This window comes from Seriola dumerili, unplaced genomic scaffold (assembly GCF_002260705.1).
Source record: "Seriola dumerili isolate Sdu_G_001 unplaced genomic scaffold, Sdu_1.0 BDQW01001040.1, whole genome shotgun sequence".
Lineage (NCBI taxonomy): Eukaryota > Metazoa > Chordata > Actinopteri > Carangiformes > Carangidae > Seriola > Seriola dumerili.
Genome location: NW_019175295.1, coordinates 195,549 through 213,785, shown reverse-complemented (window position 1 = coordinate 213,785; position 18,237 = coordinate 195,549). Strand labels below are relative to the sequence as shown.

Below are 18,237 nucleotides of genomic sequence, written 5' to 3'. Positions count from 1 at the left end.
CACACACACACACACACACACACACACACACACACACACACACAGGAGTATTGACAGAACTGTCACTAAGATGATCCTGAGAGCGGAGATGAGGTTCCCTGAGGCTGTTTCCTAATGACACACACACACACACACACATACACACACACACACACACACACACTTCCTCTGTTACACATGACCATTACAAACATGCTCCTGCTTTAGTTTAAAATAGTTTATTTGATTTAACTGAAACAAAAATCCCATTAATTAAATAAATATAAAGGCAGCACAGAGAGAGGAAGTCCATGTTCCTTCATCCATACGGTGGCTGACGAGGTCAAACAGCTGCAACGACCAGAAACACTCCATCAGGAGGAACTCCTGCACGCTGCGTATAAGCTAATGCTAACGCTAGCTAGGTCATCTGTTGCTAATATTCTAAAAACTTTGACCGAATGTAAAAAAGGACACAGTTCAATCATTTACTGAATCTGCAGCTCGTTTCCCCGACTGGAAGTGTTCAGTAACACAGCCTGACAGACTCAGACTCAGACTCAGACTCAGACTTAGACTCAGACTCAGTCTCAGACTCAGACTCAGACTCAGACTCAGTCTCAGACTCAAAGTCAGACTCAGTCTCAGACTCAGAATCAGACTCAGTCTCAAAGTCAGACTCAGACTCAAAGTCAGACTCAGACTCAGTCTCAGACTCAAAGTCAGACTCAGACTCAGTCTCAGACTCAAAATCAGACTCAGACTCAGTCTCAAAGTCAGACTCAAAGTCAGACTCAGACTCAGTCTCAGACTCAAAATCAGACTCAGACTCAGTCTCAAAGTCAGACTCAAAATCAGACTCAGACTCAGTCTCAAAGTCAGTCTCAAAGTCAGACTCAAAGTCAGACTCAGACTCAGACTCAGACTCAGACTCAGACTCAGTCTCAGACTCAGACTCAAAGTCAGACTCAGACTCAGTCTCAGACTCAAAGTCAGACTCAGACTCAGTCTCAGACTCAGACTCAAAGTCAGATTCAGACTCAGAATCAGACTCAAAGTCATACTCAGAATCAGACTCTCTCAAAGTCAGACTCAGAATCAGACTCAGTCTCAAAGTCAGACTCAGACTCAAAGTCAGACTCAGACTCAGTCTCAGACTCAAAGTCAGACTCAGACTCAGTCTCAGACTCAAAATCAGACTCAGTCTCAAAGTCAGACTCAAAGTCAGACTCAGACTCAGTCTCAGACTCAAAGTCAGACTCAGACTCCATCTCAGACAGACTCAGTCTCCATCTCAGACTCACTCGGTCTCAGACTCAGTCTCCATCTCAGACTCAGTCTCAGACTCCATCTCAGACTCAGACTCAGTCTCAGACTCAGTCTCAGACTCAGTCTCAGTCTAAAGTCAGACTCAGTCTGTGTCTCACAACAAACTGAGCAGCTGATGTCCAATCAGACAACATCAGATCTATCTTCTTATAGATGTGGCCAGTGTGGATGACTCTTCAGTTAGACCAGGGGAGATGAACCAGAGACCACAGGTCCGTCCAGACTGTCGTCACATCAGGCTTCAACGAATCTACTCCGTGAGAGTCAGACAGTAACTGAAGAGACAGAACTATCCACTGTTTCTAATGAGGGAAGATCTGACGTCCACTCATCCACTGTGCCACCAAAATCACTGTTCACACACCCAGAAGTGTCATGGCTGCCAGGGGTTTGAACACACTGATGCTGTCTTTGTCTGTGTTATTACAGCAGGTGAGTCACTGTGTGCACCTGAGGAGGAAGATTAAAATCATCATCTCCGCAGGTCTCTACAGCCTGTGATGCTCCGTCCTCTCCTCAGTGAGGAGCAGAGACATTCATCAGGAGGTTCTCATCCTCCAAACTCAAGGTCTGACGTCTCCATGAGACAGAGTGTCAGTGAGAGATGAAGAGGAAACATAATGAGCGTGAACACATGGAAACGCTTCATTCAGCCTCTTTATATGGACTGGATGTGAAGGTTGTCTCTCCAGTGATGGACCGAGACAACAGACTCTGAGATCAGTCAGACAGAAGACAGAGGAGCAGGAGCTTATTCTCAATCAGATTCACCTTTAAAACAATGAGTGTTTCAATATGACACCCACACACACACACACCCACACACTCTCTCACTCGCTCACTCACAGCAGATTCATTCATGTCAAGGCCATCATGAGTTACAGCTCCTGACATTGAGGATGAAGAAGAGGCAACCATTGTGTGTGTGTGTGTGTGTGCGTGTGTGTGTGTGTGTGCGTGTGTGTGTGTGTGTGCGTGTGTGTGTGTGTGTGCGTGTGTGTGTGTGTGTGTGACTCACTCAGAGCAGATTCATTCATGTCAAGGCCATCATGTGTTACAGCTCCTGACATTGAGGATGAAGAAGAGTCAACCATTGTGTGTGTGTGTGTGTGTGTGTGTGTGTGTGTGTGTGTGTGTGTGTGTGTGTGTGTGTGTGTGTGTTGGAGAGCTGCACTCATACATGAAAAGCTTCAGTCGAACAGATGAATGTGATAGAGCCATCAGTGGACTCAGAGGAATACAAACCTGACGCTCTGTGTGTGTGTGTGTGTGTGTGTGTGTGTGTGTGTGTGTGTCATGTGTAAATGGTTGTGAAAGCCTTGAAAACACGGCTCCATCTCTCTGCTCTAAGAATTCACATGCAACCGTTGCAGCAGTCTGTCAGAGAGCTGCAGGCTGCAAATATAAAACCATCTACAGAGATAAAGAAAAGCACTGAACCACTGAACATGAAGCTTTCATTAAATATCAGAGATGAAGCCTGTCCATCAGAGCTGCACCGTTCATCTGAATAAAATCTACATCTCAATGTGAAGGTGAAATATCCAAATCACAGCAGCTGCAGTTTTTTATATGAAGGTAAAATGTGTCTCATTGTTGTTCATTGTTAGCATTAGCATTGTTAGCACCAGACGTAGAGGGACATGATCCAACAACAATCACATCATCATCATCATCATCATCATCATCATCATCATCATCATCATCATCATCATCATCAAATGTTTCTCAGTAAAAATGAAAAAACGATCGTTGAAGTGGAATCACAATATCTTTCAAAATAATCTCAAGATGATTTTTTGGTACCACTTCACAATAAGAGTACTCTTATAAAGGATTTATAAATGGTTTATAATCAGGTTATTGACGAATAGGTTAACTGGTAGAAGGCACATCATCATTTATTAATGAGCTACTATGAGGCTCCTGTTACCAGTTATACATGGTAGTAAGTCATCCGTCAGGTTAACGAGTAGGAATCATTAACTTGTTTATTTATGATTTACTGAGTGTTAACAAACAAATTAATAAACTAATTATAAATCCTTTATAAGGGTGGTCTGAGCTCTTCTGTCGATCTAGATTCTGAGCTGCATTGTTCACAAACTGTTAAAACACATCAGTGAGTCACTGACATGTTCCTTCATCACCATGAACACACACACACACACACACACACACACACAACAGCCTGCTGCCAGAAAACCCATCAGAGTACCAAATATTTATTAATCTGAGAGAGAAAGAGATTTGTTGAACATAAAAATATGATAAATAATAAATATATATAAAATAATATAAAATAATTAATATAATAATAAAAAAAATACTGATTGATCAATCGATTGATTGACGTGTCCTGTCTGTGTGGGCTTACAGAAATAGGATGAACATGTAACAGATGATGATGATTCAATGAAGGTGAAATCAGTCAATAAAAATCCCGATCAGGACTTTATCAATACAACAATCAGGAGCCTTTAAGTAGTTTCACTTTGTTCACAGTGAACGACTGAGTCAGTTCACACTCAGAGATAAAGATTTAACCGACTGTCGGACGTGATGGTCACAGACTTGTTTGTGTGATGCTTTGGTGCAGAAGAGTCAATACTGATATATCAATAATCAATATATATGAATATATAGAGATATGAATATATCTCCAAATTAAACATATATTTCTATCATGAAGAACTTACTCAGTAAATCATTTGTCCACAAGGACGGTTTAACCTGCTTCACATCCATTCACATCCTCTAGGGCACCACACACACACACACACACACACACACACACACACATACACACACACACACACACACACACACACACACACTGCTGCAGCTAGTCGATACACAGCATATTATCAGCCCAATAACTGAGCTGTGCTGGAGGCTGGCACCCTCCCCCCGTCCTCATCAATACAAACACATGACGTGACTTCATGAAGCAGATCTATAGGAAAATCTTTGCAAACTTTTAGATGCGTGTGTGTGTGTGTGTGTGTGTGTGTGTGTTAATGGACCTACCTGAGGCAGTGTGGCGGGCTAACGCAGAGAGCTCTGCTCTGTCTCTGAGTGCAGCCTCACTCTGGCAGCTCTGCCTGGCTGCTGCTGCCTCTGATTGGTCGGCTGGTGAGAGGGGGGGTGCAGTGGGGACAGCCAATACTTGAGCTCTCTCTGATGAACACACACTCAGGCAAAAGAGGAGCTCATCCTGTGCTCACACACACAATCTATCCCTCAGTGGGACTGAGCTGAACGGCTCGCTCACGTCTCTCCCCTTTAAAATCCTGAAGTTAAAGTTTCATCTTCATTTTTATGAAGGTTCTAATCTAAATCTTTCAGGTCCTGTACGCCTGTTTCCAGCTGCTTCACACATTCACACAGATGTTGTTTCTGCCTCAGGTATGAAAACACCTGCTGACTGTTTGTGTCAGTGATATGTTTGGGTTTTTGAGGTGGGCGGAGCCACAGATTGTCACTTGTCTGGTGTACTCCTCCTCTGATTCCAAGCCGCAGGAAGACGTCGCTATGGCTAACTCACAGGCTACAAAGCTCCTGATTCAGTGAACACAAGGTGTAATGGGTGTAATGCAAGCATCAACCTCTGAGCCTGAAACATGAAGCATCAACACTGAGGAACCAGAAGCTGCAGTTCCTCTAACGACCACTAGAGTCTGGCTCCAACAGTGAGTCAGTCCCCATAGACTCCCATGTTAAAATGTCCAACTTTACAGCAGAAATAAACATGTTTACAGCCTGGTACAAAAACAGTTTTGGTCTCTAGAGCTAATTTCCTCCTTCGTGACACCTGTTTATATGACTCACCTGTTTATGTTTTATTAAGGACTACAGTTATGGAAGATTGAGGGCGTGGCCTCTTTGAGTGACAGGTGGGTGAAACAAACCAACATGAACCAAAGTCTCAGCTCCACACATGCCCCTCCTCTTTGACCATATAAGGATCAGCTGGGAGTTGATGGCGGAGTCAGACACTGCCAAGATGGTGACAGTGGAGCAGCTCACTCTGAGCTTCAGAAACCTGTGGGTGATGTCACAGAGGCGACGTCATGCTAGTGCTGGACTGTATGGAAGCCTAGAGGGGACTATATTCAAATGGTAACGTAATCCCACAACAGCATTATCACGGTCCACATGTTTGTGTTACTTTAGTAAAAATGAAAATGTAATAATTTAATTCATTTTCATTTTAATATGCTCGTACAAGTATGTGATAATGAAAACTGGATTATTGCATTTTCATTTTTACTCAAATAACACAAACATGTGAAATGAAAGACTTTGTCATATTCTCCACCAACAGGTTTTTATCTGTTCAGGTGTTGTGATGTCGTTCTGTGGAATTTCCTCCGTGGAGCTCACATCAGTGAAAATCACATGAACAGAGAGAAAACAAATGTGTGGACAAAGTGAGTCTGACAACAGACCACTGCTCTCATCCATCTCCTCCTACAGGCTCTGACCGTACTGAAGTGGTCTGTGCCTAAACCTTCACCATGAGGCCAGAACACGTCCTCTCTTCCTCCCTGAGACCCGTCAGCAGTAAGAGGCCTGGCTGGATCCAGACTGACCTCATGTCAGGGCGGGAACCTGTGGTCAAAGAGTGTAGAGCCTCCTCTGCACCTGGCTCACCTCCCTAAGTCACCTGGCTGCTCTACACCAGTTATCATACAGGAGGAGTGTCATTTAAACTGGGGGCGGTGCCATTCTTACAAATCAGGTGTTTAATTTTGTTACATAAAGAATATTTGGGTTGAGCCCTCTAGAATAACTCAGATGTTTATTGATGCTTATAATTCAAAAAATATTAAAGGCATCATAGACAAACTATACAAGGCTTCACCTCAGTGAACAGAAACACAACTCATCACATGAGGCAGCGCTGGGAAACAGAAGCTAACACTGAAACATCAGAGGAAATGTGGCTTCTCCTCCCACCAGCTCTTTGTTTCAGACCTGTTTTTCTATCAGCCCCAGTCAGAACCCAAATGAAGTGGCTGTCAGCACTCCTGCTGGAGGGAGTGTGGATCGGTTCTGGTGGACCGGTCGAGGGGGCGTTTGGTCTCAGAGATTCTGGGACTGAACCCAGATTTTTTTTCATCTTGGAAATATCCCTAAAGGTCTCAGTAAAAGTGACAGATATCTTGTGTTGGGTGAGAGGAACCATCACCCTCCTCATTAACATTATCCACTCTACTCACACAGTGAAGAATATGACTTCCACTCTTCACCTTCAAAAGGAGAAGGGGATCAATAAATGAGATTGCTATGATCACACAGACCTTTCACTTTCTCTGTCTGCACCTCTCTATAAGCACTACAGACTGTACCTGCTCTATCCTATTTAAAAGACACATCAAATATAATGTAATAATAATACAATAAGAAACCAAAGTATATAAAACAATATGTTGACAGTGTTGCATGCATCAGTCACGATGGCCTTTTGTCTTGTCCTCTCAGTGTTCTTGTTGTTTTCATCATAGTTTCCATTTGTCTTTCCTGATTGAAATATTTGCCTACGTTTTGTTTATCGGGAAAAGAATAAACTGTTTATCATAAAAAGGAAAATGAAAAAGTCCAACAGATGAATGTTTGTGATGGTAATGTGCATTTTTAAAGCTGGACTTTTACATATAAATGAAGGTCCATTATATTCAAGTGTTAAATGGAGTGTCGACACGTTCACCCCTTCACTCACACATTCACACAGAGAAGCTTCATTCAAGCTCTTTGTCAAACGAGGTCACACAGTTCTGATGAAGGTGTTCAGCTGCAGGTAAATCTCTGGTTTGGTAACCATAGTGATGGAGGCGGAGCAGCTACAGCAGCAGGAGGATGATGGAGCCTCTGCTGAAGTGTCCAGGAAAAGTTTCTGATGCTCCACATAAAAACTACAGTGACTCATTATCCTGGATGTTTCTGTGCTCTCGACAGTGTTTGTGTAATTACTCTCACTGCCAGAAGGGGGAGACAAAAGCTCCATACTGCAGGTTTAAAGTTCTAATGTGTAACTTCTCCACATTAAAACGTCTAAAAACAACCAGACCTCTGGTCTATATGTTGTTGAGTTGTGTTCTCACACTATCACAAATGTTTCCATCAATTCTCAAACAGAGACATCTGTGATTTTAATCTGTGACTTAATCTGTGACTCACTGACTTTAAATCATTTGTTTAGAACAAACTGTTTATTGTTGATGATGTGTTAAATAAACATGAATAAAGTGATGTTGAGGAAATATCATCATTTTAAGATTAAATTTGGTTTTATTTTCTGACAGAAGTGTATGTCACATGTGGTTAGTTCACAGACCATCAGAAGGTTGAAAATCTGACGAGTCTTTCTGTTTTTACAGCGTCTATGTTTTTCAAGCCAACCAGTGGGATTTGGTTTCCAGAGATTATAAATGTGAATCTGCTCTATTCAGTGTTTTACTGGTTTGAATCCCCTGGTCTGTTTGTTCTGTAGAGGACACCTCTGTGGATCATTCAGGTAAAAACCTCCTGAACCACTGACCCTGAAGGAACCCAGACTCAGAAGTTACAGACAAGGCAAGGACAAAAACCAACATCCACAATGAAACACTGAAGGTAAATTAAACTGAGACATTAAACTTTGATTTGTGTCTTTAAAGTCGTTCAGGGAGGAAGTGACGAACAGAATATGAATCATGAAACAACAGAATAAAAAATAAAGATTTGTCCATTAACAGGTTAGGAGTGTTCCTGAGAGGGAGCGTGGTGAACCCTCAGTGCTCACAGCCCATCAGTGAATACTGAGTTTCAGTAGCAGTAATAATGGACGGCCCTGGCTTCCTCACTTTTCAGGTTTTTGTCTTACATAAGAATTTGCTGTTATATAACTGTATCCTTTAAACATGATCTCCAAAGTGCCACCTTGTTTTTCCCTCCAACCTCCTCCATGTTTTTCATAACGCCACAGAGAGGAAGAGAAAGAAACCAAGGACGAGTGTTTTACACTGACTCAGCTGTCAGTCCTCGTGTCGCTGCGAACGGTTTCACACACAGGAGCTCACACATGTTCCTCTTCTTCTACATATTTATGACTCTGTTCATTAGGATTCAGAGACGTGTCCTTGTTGTGGTTATTCAGAAAGTTTAAAGTCAAAGTGACAGACGTGTCACTCTCACTCCTGGAGTTAGGTTGGCTTAAAGAAACGTAATATGTGACATAATGTCCCTACGTTATGATCACATATATACATCCTCTGGACATATGAAGATATAAGTTTATAACACAGATGAATTACCCATAGTACAAACATTAAAAATATCTATATGATGAATTTTGTGTAGTGTAACAGGTTGCCACCATATTTGTTAACGATATGCATTTATTTTGTTAATTTTCTTTATATTTTATTTTTCATATATTTAATCTTATTAATTTCCTATTCATTTTAAACATATGTCTTTCTCTTATACACACACACACATTAATGCCTATATATATATATATATATATATATATACACACACACACACACACACACACACACACACACACACACACACAGGCTTTGGGATGGATATACTGTACATTTAAGTACCATATTTCTAAAATAAAAGTATACATATATAAACATACATATTTATGAGTTAGACATGTACGTCAATATATGAAATTGTTCCAATTTCTAACAGGTAATTTTCACTTGTATACATATATATTTTTATATATATATATTATTTCATATGTACATATATTTAGTATATGGAAAATGAATATATGTACATATATATCATTTGCATATTTGTGGTGATCACTCATGAAATGAACCTGAGTTTAGCAGCTGTGTGAGCATTTCATCAGTCTCCTGATGTAAATGAACAGCGAGGCTCTACAGACAGAAACAGCGCCACCATCAGTGGATGAGGAAATCTTTTTAATGACAGTCAGTAATCACTCAGTCAGTTTACTGTTACAAAAACACGCCTCTTTCTCTGAGGCAGGATTCATCTGAAAAAGGCACAAATTTAAAAATAATTTGATTCATGTTTCTAAGTTGTAACAAATTATTTTATTAATGGTTAAATAAATATCTTATTATTATGTGACATTTGAAAATGTCCTCCCTGAAAAGGCCCATCAGAGGGACCTCGACTAAACCAGGAAATAAGAACCAGACCAAAACTACAACAGCATGAGTCCACATACTTTTGGCCACATACTGTATCCCAGCAACAAAGTATTAATAATGATTATGATTGATTTGAAATCCCTTTGGCTGATTTACATGAGCCTATAGTGTAATTATCTGGTTATCAATGTTGCTGTCAGACATCACTATTTATTAACATTAACAGTTTGAGACTTGCTGACTCGTTAGGAAGTGAGTCAGTCATTAGTGATCATGAATTTAACTCAGGCTGGTCAGATATGTTAATAAGGCTTCCTTCCTTCTGTGGTAACCTACCTGTGTTCAGATGTATTAATATTAGTCTATAAAGCATTAATAACAGCTGAATTAATTCACTATTGATGACTCTATTGGTAGACCTTATAAACATTGATAAAGTTAATGGTTTTAATCAGTGGAACCATGACATGAACTAAAGTAATCCTGCTGTGTTCAGGCTCTGACTCTGTGTCCATGTCACTGTGTAATGACACTCATTAGCCAGCAGGGGGCACCCCAGCTTTCTGAATCACTGACACTGACAGTGTTTCAGCTGCTTCCCTCCATCAGGACGAAGCTGCGTCGTGTTAACATGAGGACAAGTCGTCGTCATGTGGCGAGAAGAGAGAGGTGACAGCAGGAGGCGTGTCCTATCTCTGAGTCATACACACAGTGAAGGACCAGGACGAATCTGTCCTGAGGACGGGGAGTCTTATCTCCCCGTGGAGCAGAGCTTCATCTTCTCCATACTGATGCTGCCTGTGTTTGCAGACTCCCCCCCCCCTCCACCCTGCAGGTAGGGGCTGTGCTTTCCAGGCTTGTGGGTGAACGTGGGCTTGTGGAGCCCCAGGTCGTCGCAGTGTGAGCAGGCGTCTTCGGCCATGTTTCTGCCACCTGTGACTTTGGCTACTCCCACTCTGGGCTGGAAGACTCTGCTCCTGTATCCCTCAGGGTGGTACGAGAGGGAATCCTCCCCCACACTTTCCTCTTTAACACACTGGGCCTCCTTATCGTCATCATCATCATCACTGTTGGCGATGACGACCAGCTCGGCCTGGATGTCTTCTTCCTCCTCGTCCTCAGCTTTCTCGTAGCCCATGAAGATCATGGTGACGGGTTCTGACTGCAGCTCGCCCGGCAGGGTGTTGACCAGGTTCAGGGAGGCCACGCTCTCGGCACAGAAGGGCGAGTGTCTGTTGAAATCTGCGGCGCTCTCCATCAGGGCCTCAGGACCCACGTCAGACTTTTGGCTCTGCAGTGAAGGATTGTGGGTATCTACAGCCCTGTAGACGGGCTGTGTGGGCGCTGGCATCCCCTCAGACCGGGCTGTAACGGAGACCAGAGCTGCTGGGTTTGGACTGCTCCTGTCCGTCCTGCTGTTGGACAGTCCTCGTGGAGATCTGTCTCCGACGTCAGACTGTGCAGTTCGATGCTTGTCCTCTTGTCCTGGAAGGTGGACGGAGGGCGGCTTGGACTCTCCTCCAGACGGTGGGGCTCTTGGGGTGGAGTCTTGTTTTATGGGGGTTTTGCTCGGGGGTTTCTGCCCCCCCCCGTCTGGTCTGAGCTGGTTTTCCTCTGTGAGGCCTTGAGCTCCGTTTCTGGATGTGGTGGTGCCGTGGAGGGGGCTGGGTGTCGGGGTTAGCCTCTGTGTTTTGCTTGGTGTTCTGGGTGTCGAGGGCCGGCTGCCGCCCGTGTAGGGGGCGGAGTAGACGGGCTGGTGGTACTGCACCTCGGTGGGAACGTCCTTATCTGTGGCCTGACGCAGCAGCTCCTCCACCTCTGTGGGCGTCATCTCCCCCACCGCCCCGTTGTGCATCCCACCTCCGTCTGGGTGCAGCGCATATACAGACTTACGCCCGTCATCGTACACCTTCAGGCCCCGCCCCTGGATGGTTTCCGGGGTGATGGACGCTGCAGAGACCACCTGACTTCTGCCTGTTCTCTTATCGTGCTCCACACTGATCTCCATCGCAAACGTGGCTGGAACAGAGAGAAGAAGAAGCTCAACGAAGGTCGCTGGACAGACACTGGAAAATCAACGTTTCAATAATATTTTAGTCACTGAACTGATAAAATGGGTCTGAATTCATCCATTACACAAAGCAGTTTAGTTCTTGACTATCTAAAGCCAGAGCCATCAGTTCAACATGACATGACTCTGTTTGCTCTGTTAAAAGCTGAAAATCAGTTCTCGTCTCTGAGAACTTCTCTTCAGAAACTCCCAGAACGACAGGCTGGAAATGTTCTGTTCTCCTCACAGTCAAATCTAATTGCTTTATAATTTGCATCCAGATGAAACGTAAAATTACAGCTTTTAAAATGACATGATGGAAGCGGGAGGCGTTTTCAGTCAGAGCCTGAAGAGACAAGACAGATGTGAGCTTCAACATGAAGTTGAGACATTCATCAAAAACCCTTCCTCAGCTGAAATTGCACTTCCTCTCCTTCCCTTTGTGTTCCACTCATCTCCTCACAGCAGTCCACACATTATCCTGACAGCACTTCTCTGAGGGCCTACCCTTCTTCAGTTCTTCACCACCAGCACCACCCTGAGGAGGGGGTTTCACTGGTGTCATGATGCATGATGGGAGGTCTGGGAGAGGTGAGGAGACATGATGGGTCCCGTCTGAGGAGAAAATATCAGCAGTCAAACACAAGAAACCCCAGAAAAGATCTTTAGTTAAAGATGTTGTTAAATCATTAATATGAAGGTTAATTATCACAAACCAACAACTGATGCTCGTTAAGTCTTTGAGCCCATTATCCTCAGATGATCCCTTAAAGGGACAGTACAAGGTTTTAAAAGATTTACTGGTTCACGTTCAGATCAGCCTCATGATTCATGGTTAGCCTAGCTTAGCATAAAGACTGGATGCAGGGGGCAACAGCTAGCTAACAGTTAGCATGTTGTATCCTGTTTAATTAATTTATAACAAACCAAAACTAAATACATCCGTTTTCAGTTTTAGGGGGAAGCTGCATGTTGGAACTACTTCTTCACAGTTTATCATCCACCACAGCACATTTCTATTCTCCGTCCAGAGCTCTCAACTGAAGCTCAGCAAAGTGTCGCTCGCTGTATTTTCCTGAACATGAACAGATGTAAAGATGTGCCGAGCCGATGCACAAACTGTGGTTTATGAAGAAATAGTTCCAACATGCATCTTCCCCTCTTGAATCTGTAAACTGACATGTTTATGTTTTGGTTTGTTATAAATGAATGAAACAGGATACAACATGCTAATGAGTTAGCTTTAGAGGTGTCGGTAGGTGCCAGTCTTATGCTAAGCTAGGCTAACCACACCGTGACTCCAGCTGCTGCTCAGGACTTTTTAATTTATCTGTGAATATGTTTTTCTCAGAGAAATACCTGCCCTGAAAGACAAGTGACTTTTTATTTATTTAAAGTTTTTGCCAGGATCATTTTTTCAGTCTGTGACAAGAACCCCAGAGAAACATCACCTGTCTCTCCAGGTGTTTCACAGGAAAAATAAAATAAAAAAGATCCTGGCAAAAAAACAACTCACCTGACTTTCAGGGCTCTGAAGAGACAGAGACAACCAGAGTGACCAGGAGCAGCCTCTGTCTGTCTGACTGACTGACTGTCTGACTGTCTGTCTGTCTGACTGACTGACTGACTGACTGACTGACGGACTGACTGACTGACTGACTGACTGATATTCATTGTAATTAAGAAGAAGTCAGTCAGTAGACGAACTCCATGTGTACTGACCCTGTCTGTCACTGGCTCTGTAATAATAAATAACTAAGCCTTTAAATCATTATCTTGGTATAAAATAACTTAAAATAAAGCATAACTTGTAATAAATCATAATATCATAATTTAATACAGTAAGTCATGATGTGGAAATAACGGGCCTAAAAAGGAGCAAGCAGTCATTACTGTCAGTCTGATGTAAACAATAAAGGTTAAAAATGTTAGCATATATCAAAATGAATTATATTATTTATATCACTATAATATTTAGCTGTGGATATTAGATGGATAATGTGATATTAATATGTTAATACAGCTCAGTTTTACACATTCTGTTAGAGACGTATATGAACACATGAACACATGAACCAATCACAGCACACTGTGTTGCCACAGGGACGTTTACCTGTCTGGAAGTCTGCGTTTAGCTCCTACAGGTGAAGACAGAGCAGTCCACGGTCAAAGTGGTGAGAGCAGCAGGAAGTCAACATGACAGCAGCGCCACAGATTCATGGTGTTTAGCATCAGCAGCCCACACACACACTATTTTAAAACACACACACACACACACACACACTGTGTCTTTAAGACTGAGCACAGGCAGCGAGCAGAAAGCAAATCATGCAGATTAGTCCTCGTACACTGAACGCCCACCCTGTGAGCCAGCCATTTACCTGCCACCATGTTCACTCAGAGCTGCTCTGAACACACACACACACACACACACGCACACAGTTCTCAGTGAGTGTTAGAAAGGAGCAGCGATTAGAGGAAGCATGGAGAGGAGAAAACAACCAGGTTTAGGAAGCTTGGATAAACTCTCTCACTTCCAGCTGTTCTAACCAGAGTCAGAGCTTTTCACGACCACTGAGGTGAAGCTGCAGTGAGACACGAGTTTGTTCATGGCATCAGGTGAAACAGACTTTCCTCTGAGAGCTCCTCATGTCTTCTATCACGGGTCTAGACTCTCAAACTGATCTCCAAACTAAATCAGATCAATAAGATCATTTAACAAGTCGTCAAATATCAACATCCAAAAACATGTGAAACTCGCATCAGACAGAAATCTGAGTCATGATTCAGTCAGACCTGAACACACAGACATGAGAACACCACTGTAAATAAACCTCCACGACCCTGATCAGAAACCACAGAAGAAGAAGCTCCTCAGTGAGAGTGTCACTACATCATGACATCACAAACAGGAAGGTCAAACAGATCGTTCACTACTTCATTCTCAAAAATGTAAACAAACATGGACTCAAGTGTAAGCCCACGGTTTAATCACTGTATCCATGGCAACATGTTTCCTGTTTGTTGGAGAAGTTCAGTTCATATCTCTGATATAAACTTGGCTCATGAGCCGTGTTGTAGAGGCTCATCCATTAAAAGGATTTAACCAGCAGAGGTCAGCTGCAGTAACCGACACACACTCTCATGAAGCAGCACAGATGTTTAATGTTTATTAATATTTTCAATGACTGAAACTGGATTTTATTCAATTATATTCTCCGGAAGAGAAAATAATAATCAAATCAGGATTTGATGCGATTAAACATGACTTCTCCGTTCTCTAACCGGACTGCCAACAAATCCAGAAACCTCCTAACAGGCTGCCAGAGCAGGAGAAACACAGCGGGATCATCAGGTAATCAGCACCTGCACAGGTGAGTATCTAGTAATCTCATCATCCATATTCTGCTCAAGGGCCCTCATGGTCAGTTTACTCAAACTAATGTTAGTATTTCATAAGTCAAATGAATATAATTCAAAATCAAACTTAAAATACTGAATCCACAGTTCGACAGTTTTTTATTTAAGAACTCTTGATGTGGCTCCGACACACTGAGACTGATATACATGACCTCACAGCCAGAGTGAGAGAAAACATCTATGACTTCCAGTTTACTGTCTCAACTGTGTATATACATACATATAATATAAATATAAAATATAAAGAAACCATGTGCAGTGTTTCTGTGTCTGTTAAAGCTTAAACTGACCGTACCTGAAGTAACATCCACCTGAGACCAGGTTTACTCCTCTGCACCATATGAAACATGATGATGATGTGATCTTTGCTGTGTTCTGGATATTGCACTTGGCCATGTTGTGATTTTGATGATATTCGGATGAGGTGTGCAGCTGTATCTGCCACCACCTGGTGAGCGAGTGTTGCCCTGGGTGTCGTCTCTGCTCTACCTCACTGCTGCAGCCTGAAATCAACACCTGCAGACACGACTGAGGGCTGGAGAAGCTCCATCACACTTTTAGTCTGTAGTTTTCTTTTTCATAAAACCAGAACTGCTGTTCTCCTCTGCCTTCATTTAATCTTTTAATCCTGCACTTTAATGAGATATTTTCTATTTTATACTTTTTATGACGCTTTTTATTACTGTGTTTGTTTCTTTTCTTTCTGTTGAGCACACTGAATGACCTCTGTGCATGATAATGTGCTCTGTAAAAACTGATCTGCCTTGCCTACATGACGCCACACTGCACTGTCGACCTCCTGCTCCATCTGATACTTGAACTCCTTCATTTAGGGCAGTAACTCAGCCCCGACCCGGAGGGAGCAGGCCACTGTTTTAAGATGGCTTGAAGTTTCTCTGTCAGGAGGAAACACCTGTGACACCTGCACAGAGTCAGATCAGCTGTGACAGCGGGTCAACACTGGAGATGTTTCAGAAACACACACACGTCTGGACTCACAGTGTGTTATAAGGTCTGTTAGCTCTTCATGCTCACAGCGTTAATACAAGCCAGAGTCAGCTCACAGCAGTGTGAGAGTCAGCTGATCCAGCTGATCCAGGGGATCGGACCTACCTTGATGATGTCTTCAGCCGTCCGCTCCACCTCTTTCAGCCGCTTCAGAACGGCTTCTTCATTAGCAGAGATGTTGAGCTCCTGTGTTTCCAAGGCCTCCACCTCCTTCTCTATTCTGTACAGGAGGAGAATGCACGGTGATGATCGCTGCAGGAGTCGGGACGTATGAAAGGTTTGAATAAGCCAGCTCGGCATTCTGGGTAGAGTTGCTATGTCTGCTTATTATGTTTTTCATCATAGACTGAATTAAAACACTTTGTGCTACTGACATCAGGTTAACTCGTGTAACCAGGTTCACAGATACTTTACATTTTAATTATTAGGATATTTAGTGGGTTATTAACTCATAAAACTCTGATTTAAACCTGTTTATGTTGAGTCGTGTATTTTATACTGATGTTCATTAACATGCATTGTCCCTATGGAATCAATCAATCAATCAATCAATAAATGTCAGATGGGTTAAAGTGAGGATCAGCTGTTATGATGGATATAAAACACTTCATCAGAGGAGAAGTAGATTTAATCTGTCCTCTCTCCTCCTGTCAGCTCGTCTGTCAGACCAGTCATCATGATGTCATTATTATGTAAAGCAGCTTTCAGTGTTTTCCACTTCTTCTCACTCAAACCTCCATGACAGATGAGAACAGCTCAAATAAATTTATTCTAATCACAGATTATTCTAATAACTGTATTTGTTGTGTCATGTGTTTATTTTACTTTAGTCTTTTATCAGTGGTGATAAAAGTGATTTCAGGAACTAGAAACTAGCTCAAAGTGAGACTGTCATTTATGATCCAGTGTGTGTGAACTTCCTGTTTAGTTCATGTTGTATTTCAGACTTTGACCTGAGTGACTCTAGAATCTGCAGGAACTCGTCTTCCTCCCTGAAGTCTCTCTTTATGAGCATCAGTGCATCTGAACCAAATATAAACACCTTCTCCCACATGGTTTGTTCCTGCTGCCAGTTTCTCAGCCTGCTGTGTCCCGTGTGGGATGGACTGTGGGATGTGCTGCAGCTTCCAGGTGCGTTGGGGTTCATGTTACCTGAGGATGTTGCTCTGCAGCTGATCGCTCTGCTGCTGCTCATCCTGAGCCTGGAGCCTCATGGCTTCCTGTTCCTGCTCCGACTGCTGACTCAGGCCGTCCATCAGCCACTGCTCCCTCAGGGCTTTCTTCTGTCAAACATACCACCACACAGGGAGATAGTTCAGGTTGTTTTCACATTTTAAAGTTGTCCGACCTCATCTCCCTTTTCGCCTTCAGACTCACAGACCTTGTCATTCCGCTCCTCTCCACTAGAGGCCCTCACAGTTTCCATCTAGAGCTGTGTACGTACGAAACACAACCCAGAGGCTTAAAGTTATGGAGGATTGAGGGCGTGGCCTCTTTGAATGACAGGTGGATGAGGCGTATGCTTGCCTCAAACCGTCACGAACCAAAGCCTCAACTCCAAAGGCCCCTCCTCTTTGACCATGTTTGGATTAGCTGGGAGTTAGGGGTGGAGTCAGGCACTGCCAAGATGGCGACGATGGAGCAGCTCACTCTGAGTTTCAGAAACCTGTGATGTCACAGCGGCGAGGTCTATCTTTTTCAACCATAGACTGCGACAGAGGGGCGTGTGTGGAGCTAAGACTTTGGTTCATGACAGTTTGTAGCAAGCATACGCTCATCCACCTGTCACTCAAAGAGGCCACGCCCTCAATCCTCCATAACTATAGTCCTTACTAAAATGTGAACAGGTGAGGTATATAAACAGGTGAGTTATATAAACAGGTGTCATGAAGGAGGAAATTATCTCTAGAGACCAAAACAGTTTCTGTACCAGGCTGTAAACATGTTTATTTCTGCTGTAAAGTTTTAACATGGGAGTCTATGGGGACTGACTCACTGTTGGAGCCAGACTCTAGTGGTCGTTAGAGGAACTGCAGCTTCATGTTTCAGTCTTATAAACAGGGGTGGTGGTCCAGAGGAGGTGGGCTGACAGTAGTGTAGGTTCTAACACTTTCATTCTGACTGCAGTGGACTAGGTGCAGCAGAATGAGAGCAATATCAGAACGTTATGTGATGTAGCTGCAGAGGGACTCCAGGTAATTTGGTCTTTCGTGTTTGTGTCTGAGATTGTGCAGAAATGAAATGAGATGGTTGAGCTGTTATGAGCTCTGAGGCAGTAAATGAAATGAAAAACCTTCATCCCAGTGTTCCTCCTGGGGGTCC

At 43.1% G+C, this 18,237-nt stretch overlaps 1 protein-coding gene across 2 annotated transcripts in view; it reads right to left on the bottom strand.

The window, feature by feature from the left end:
* Positions 1–18,237, bottom strand: part of LOC111237617 (palmdelphin-like) — a 61,333-nt gene that overhangs the window by 22,450 nt on the left and 20,646 nt on the right. Inside the window, exons 4-5 of one of the 2 annotated variants that reach the window (XM_022766773.1) lie at positions 17,068–17,198; positions 16,021–16,135 (exon numbers count right to left, since the gene is read on the bottom strand). In XM_022766773.1, the coding sequence (XP_022622494.1) occupies positions 16,021–16,135; positions 17,068–17,198 (246 nt within the window). Of the gene's footprint in view, positions 1–4,338; positions 4,373–16,020; positions 16,136–17,067; positions 17,199–18,237 lie in introns of those variants that run through there. The other variant, XM_022766774.1, reaches the window with a different exon arrangement.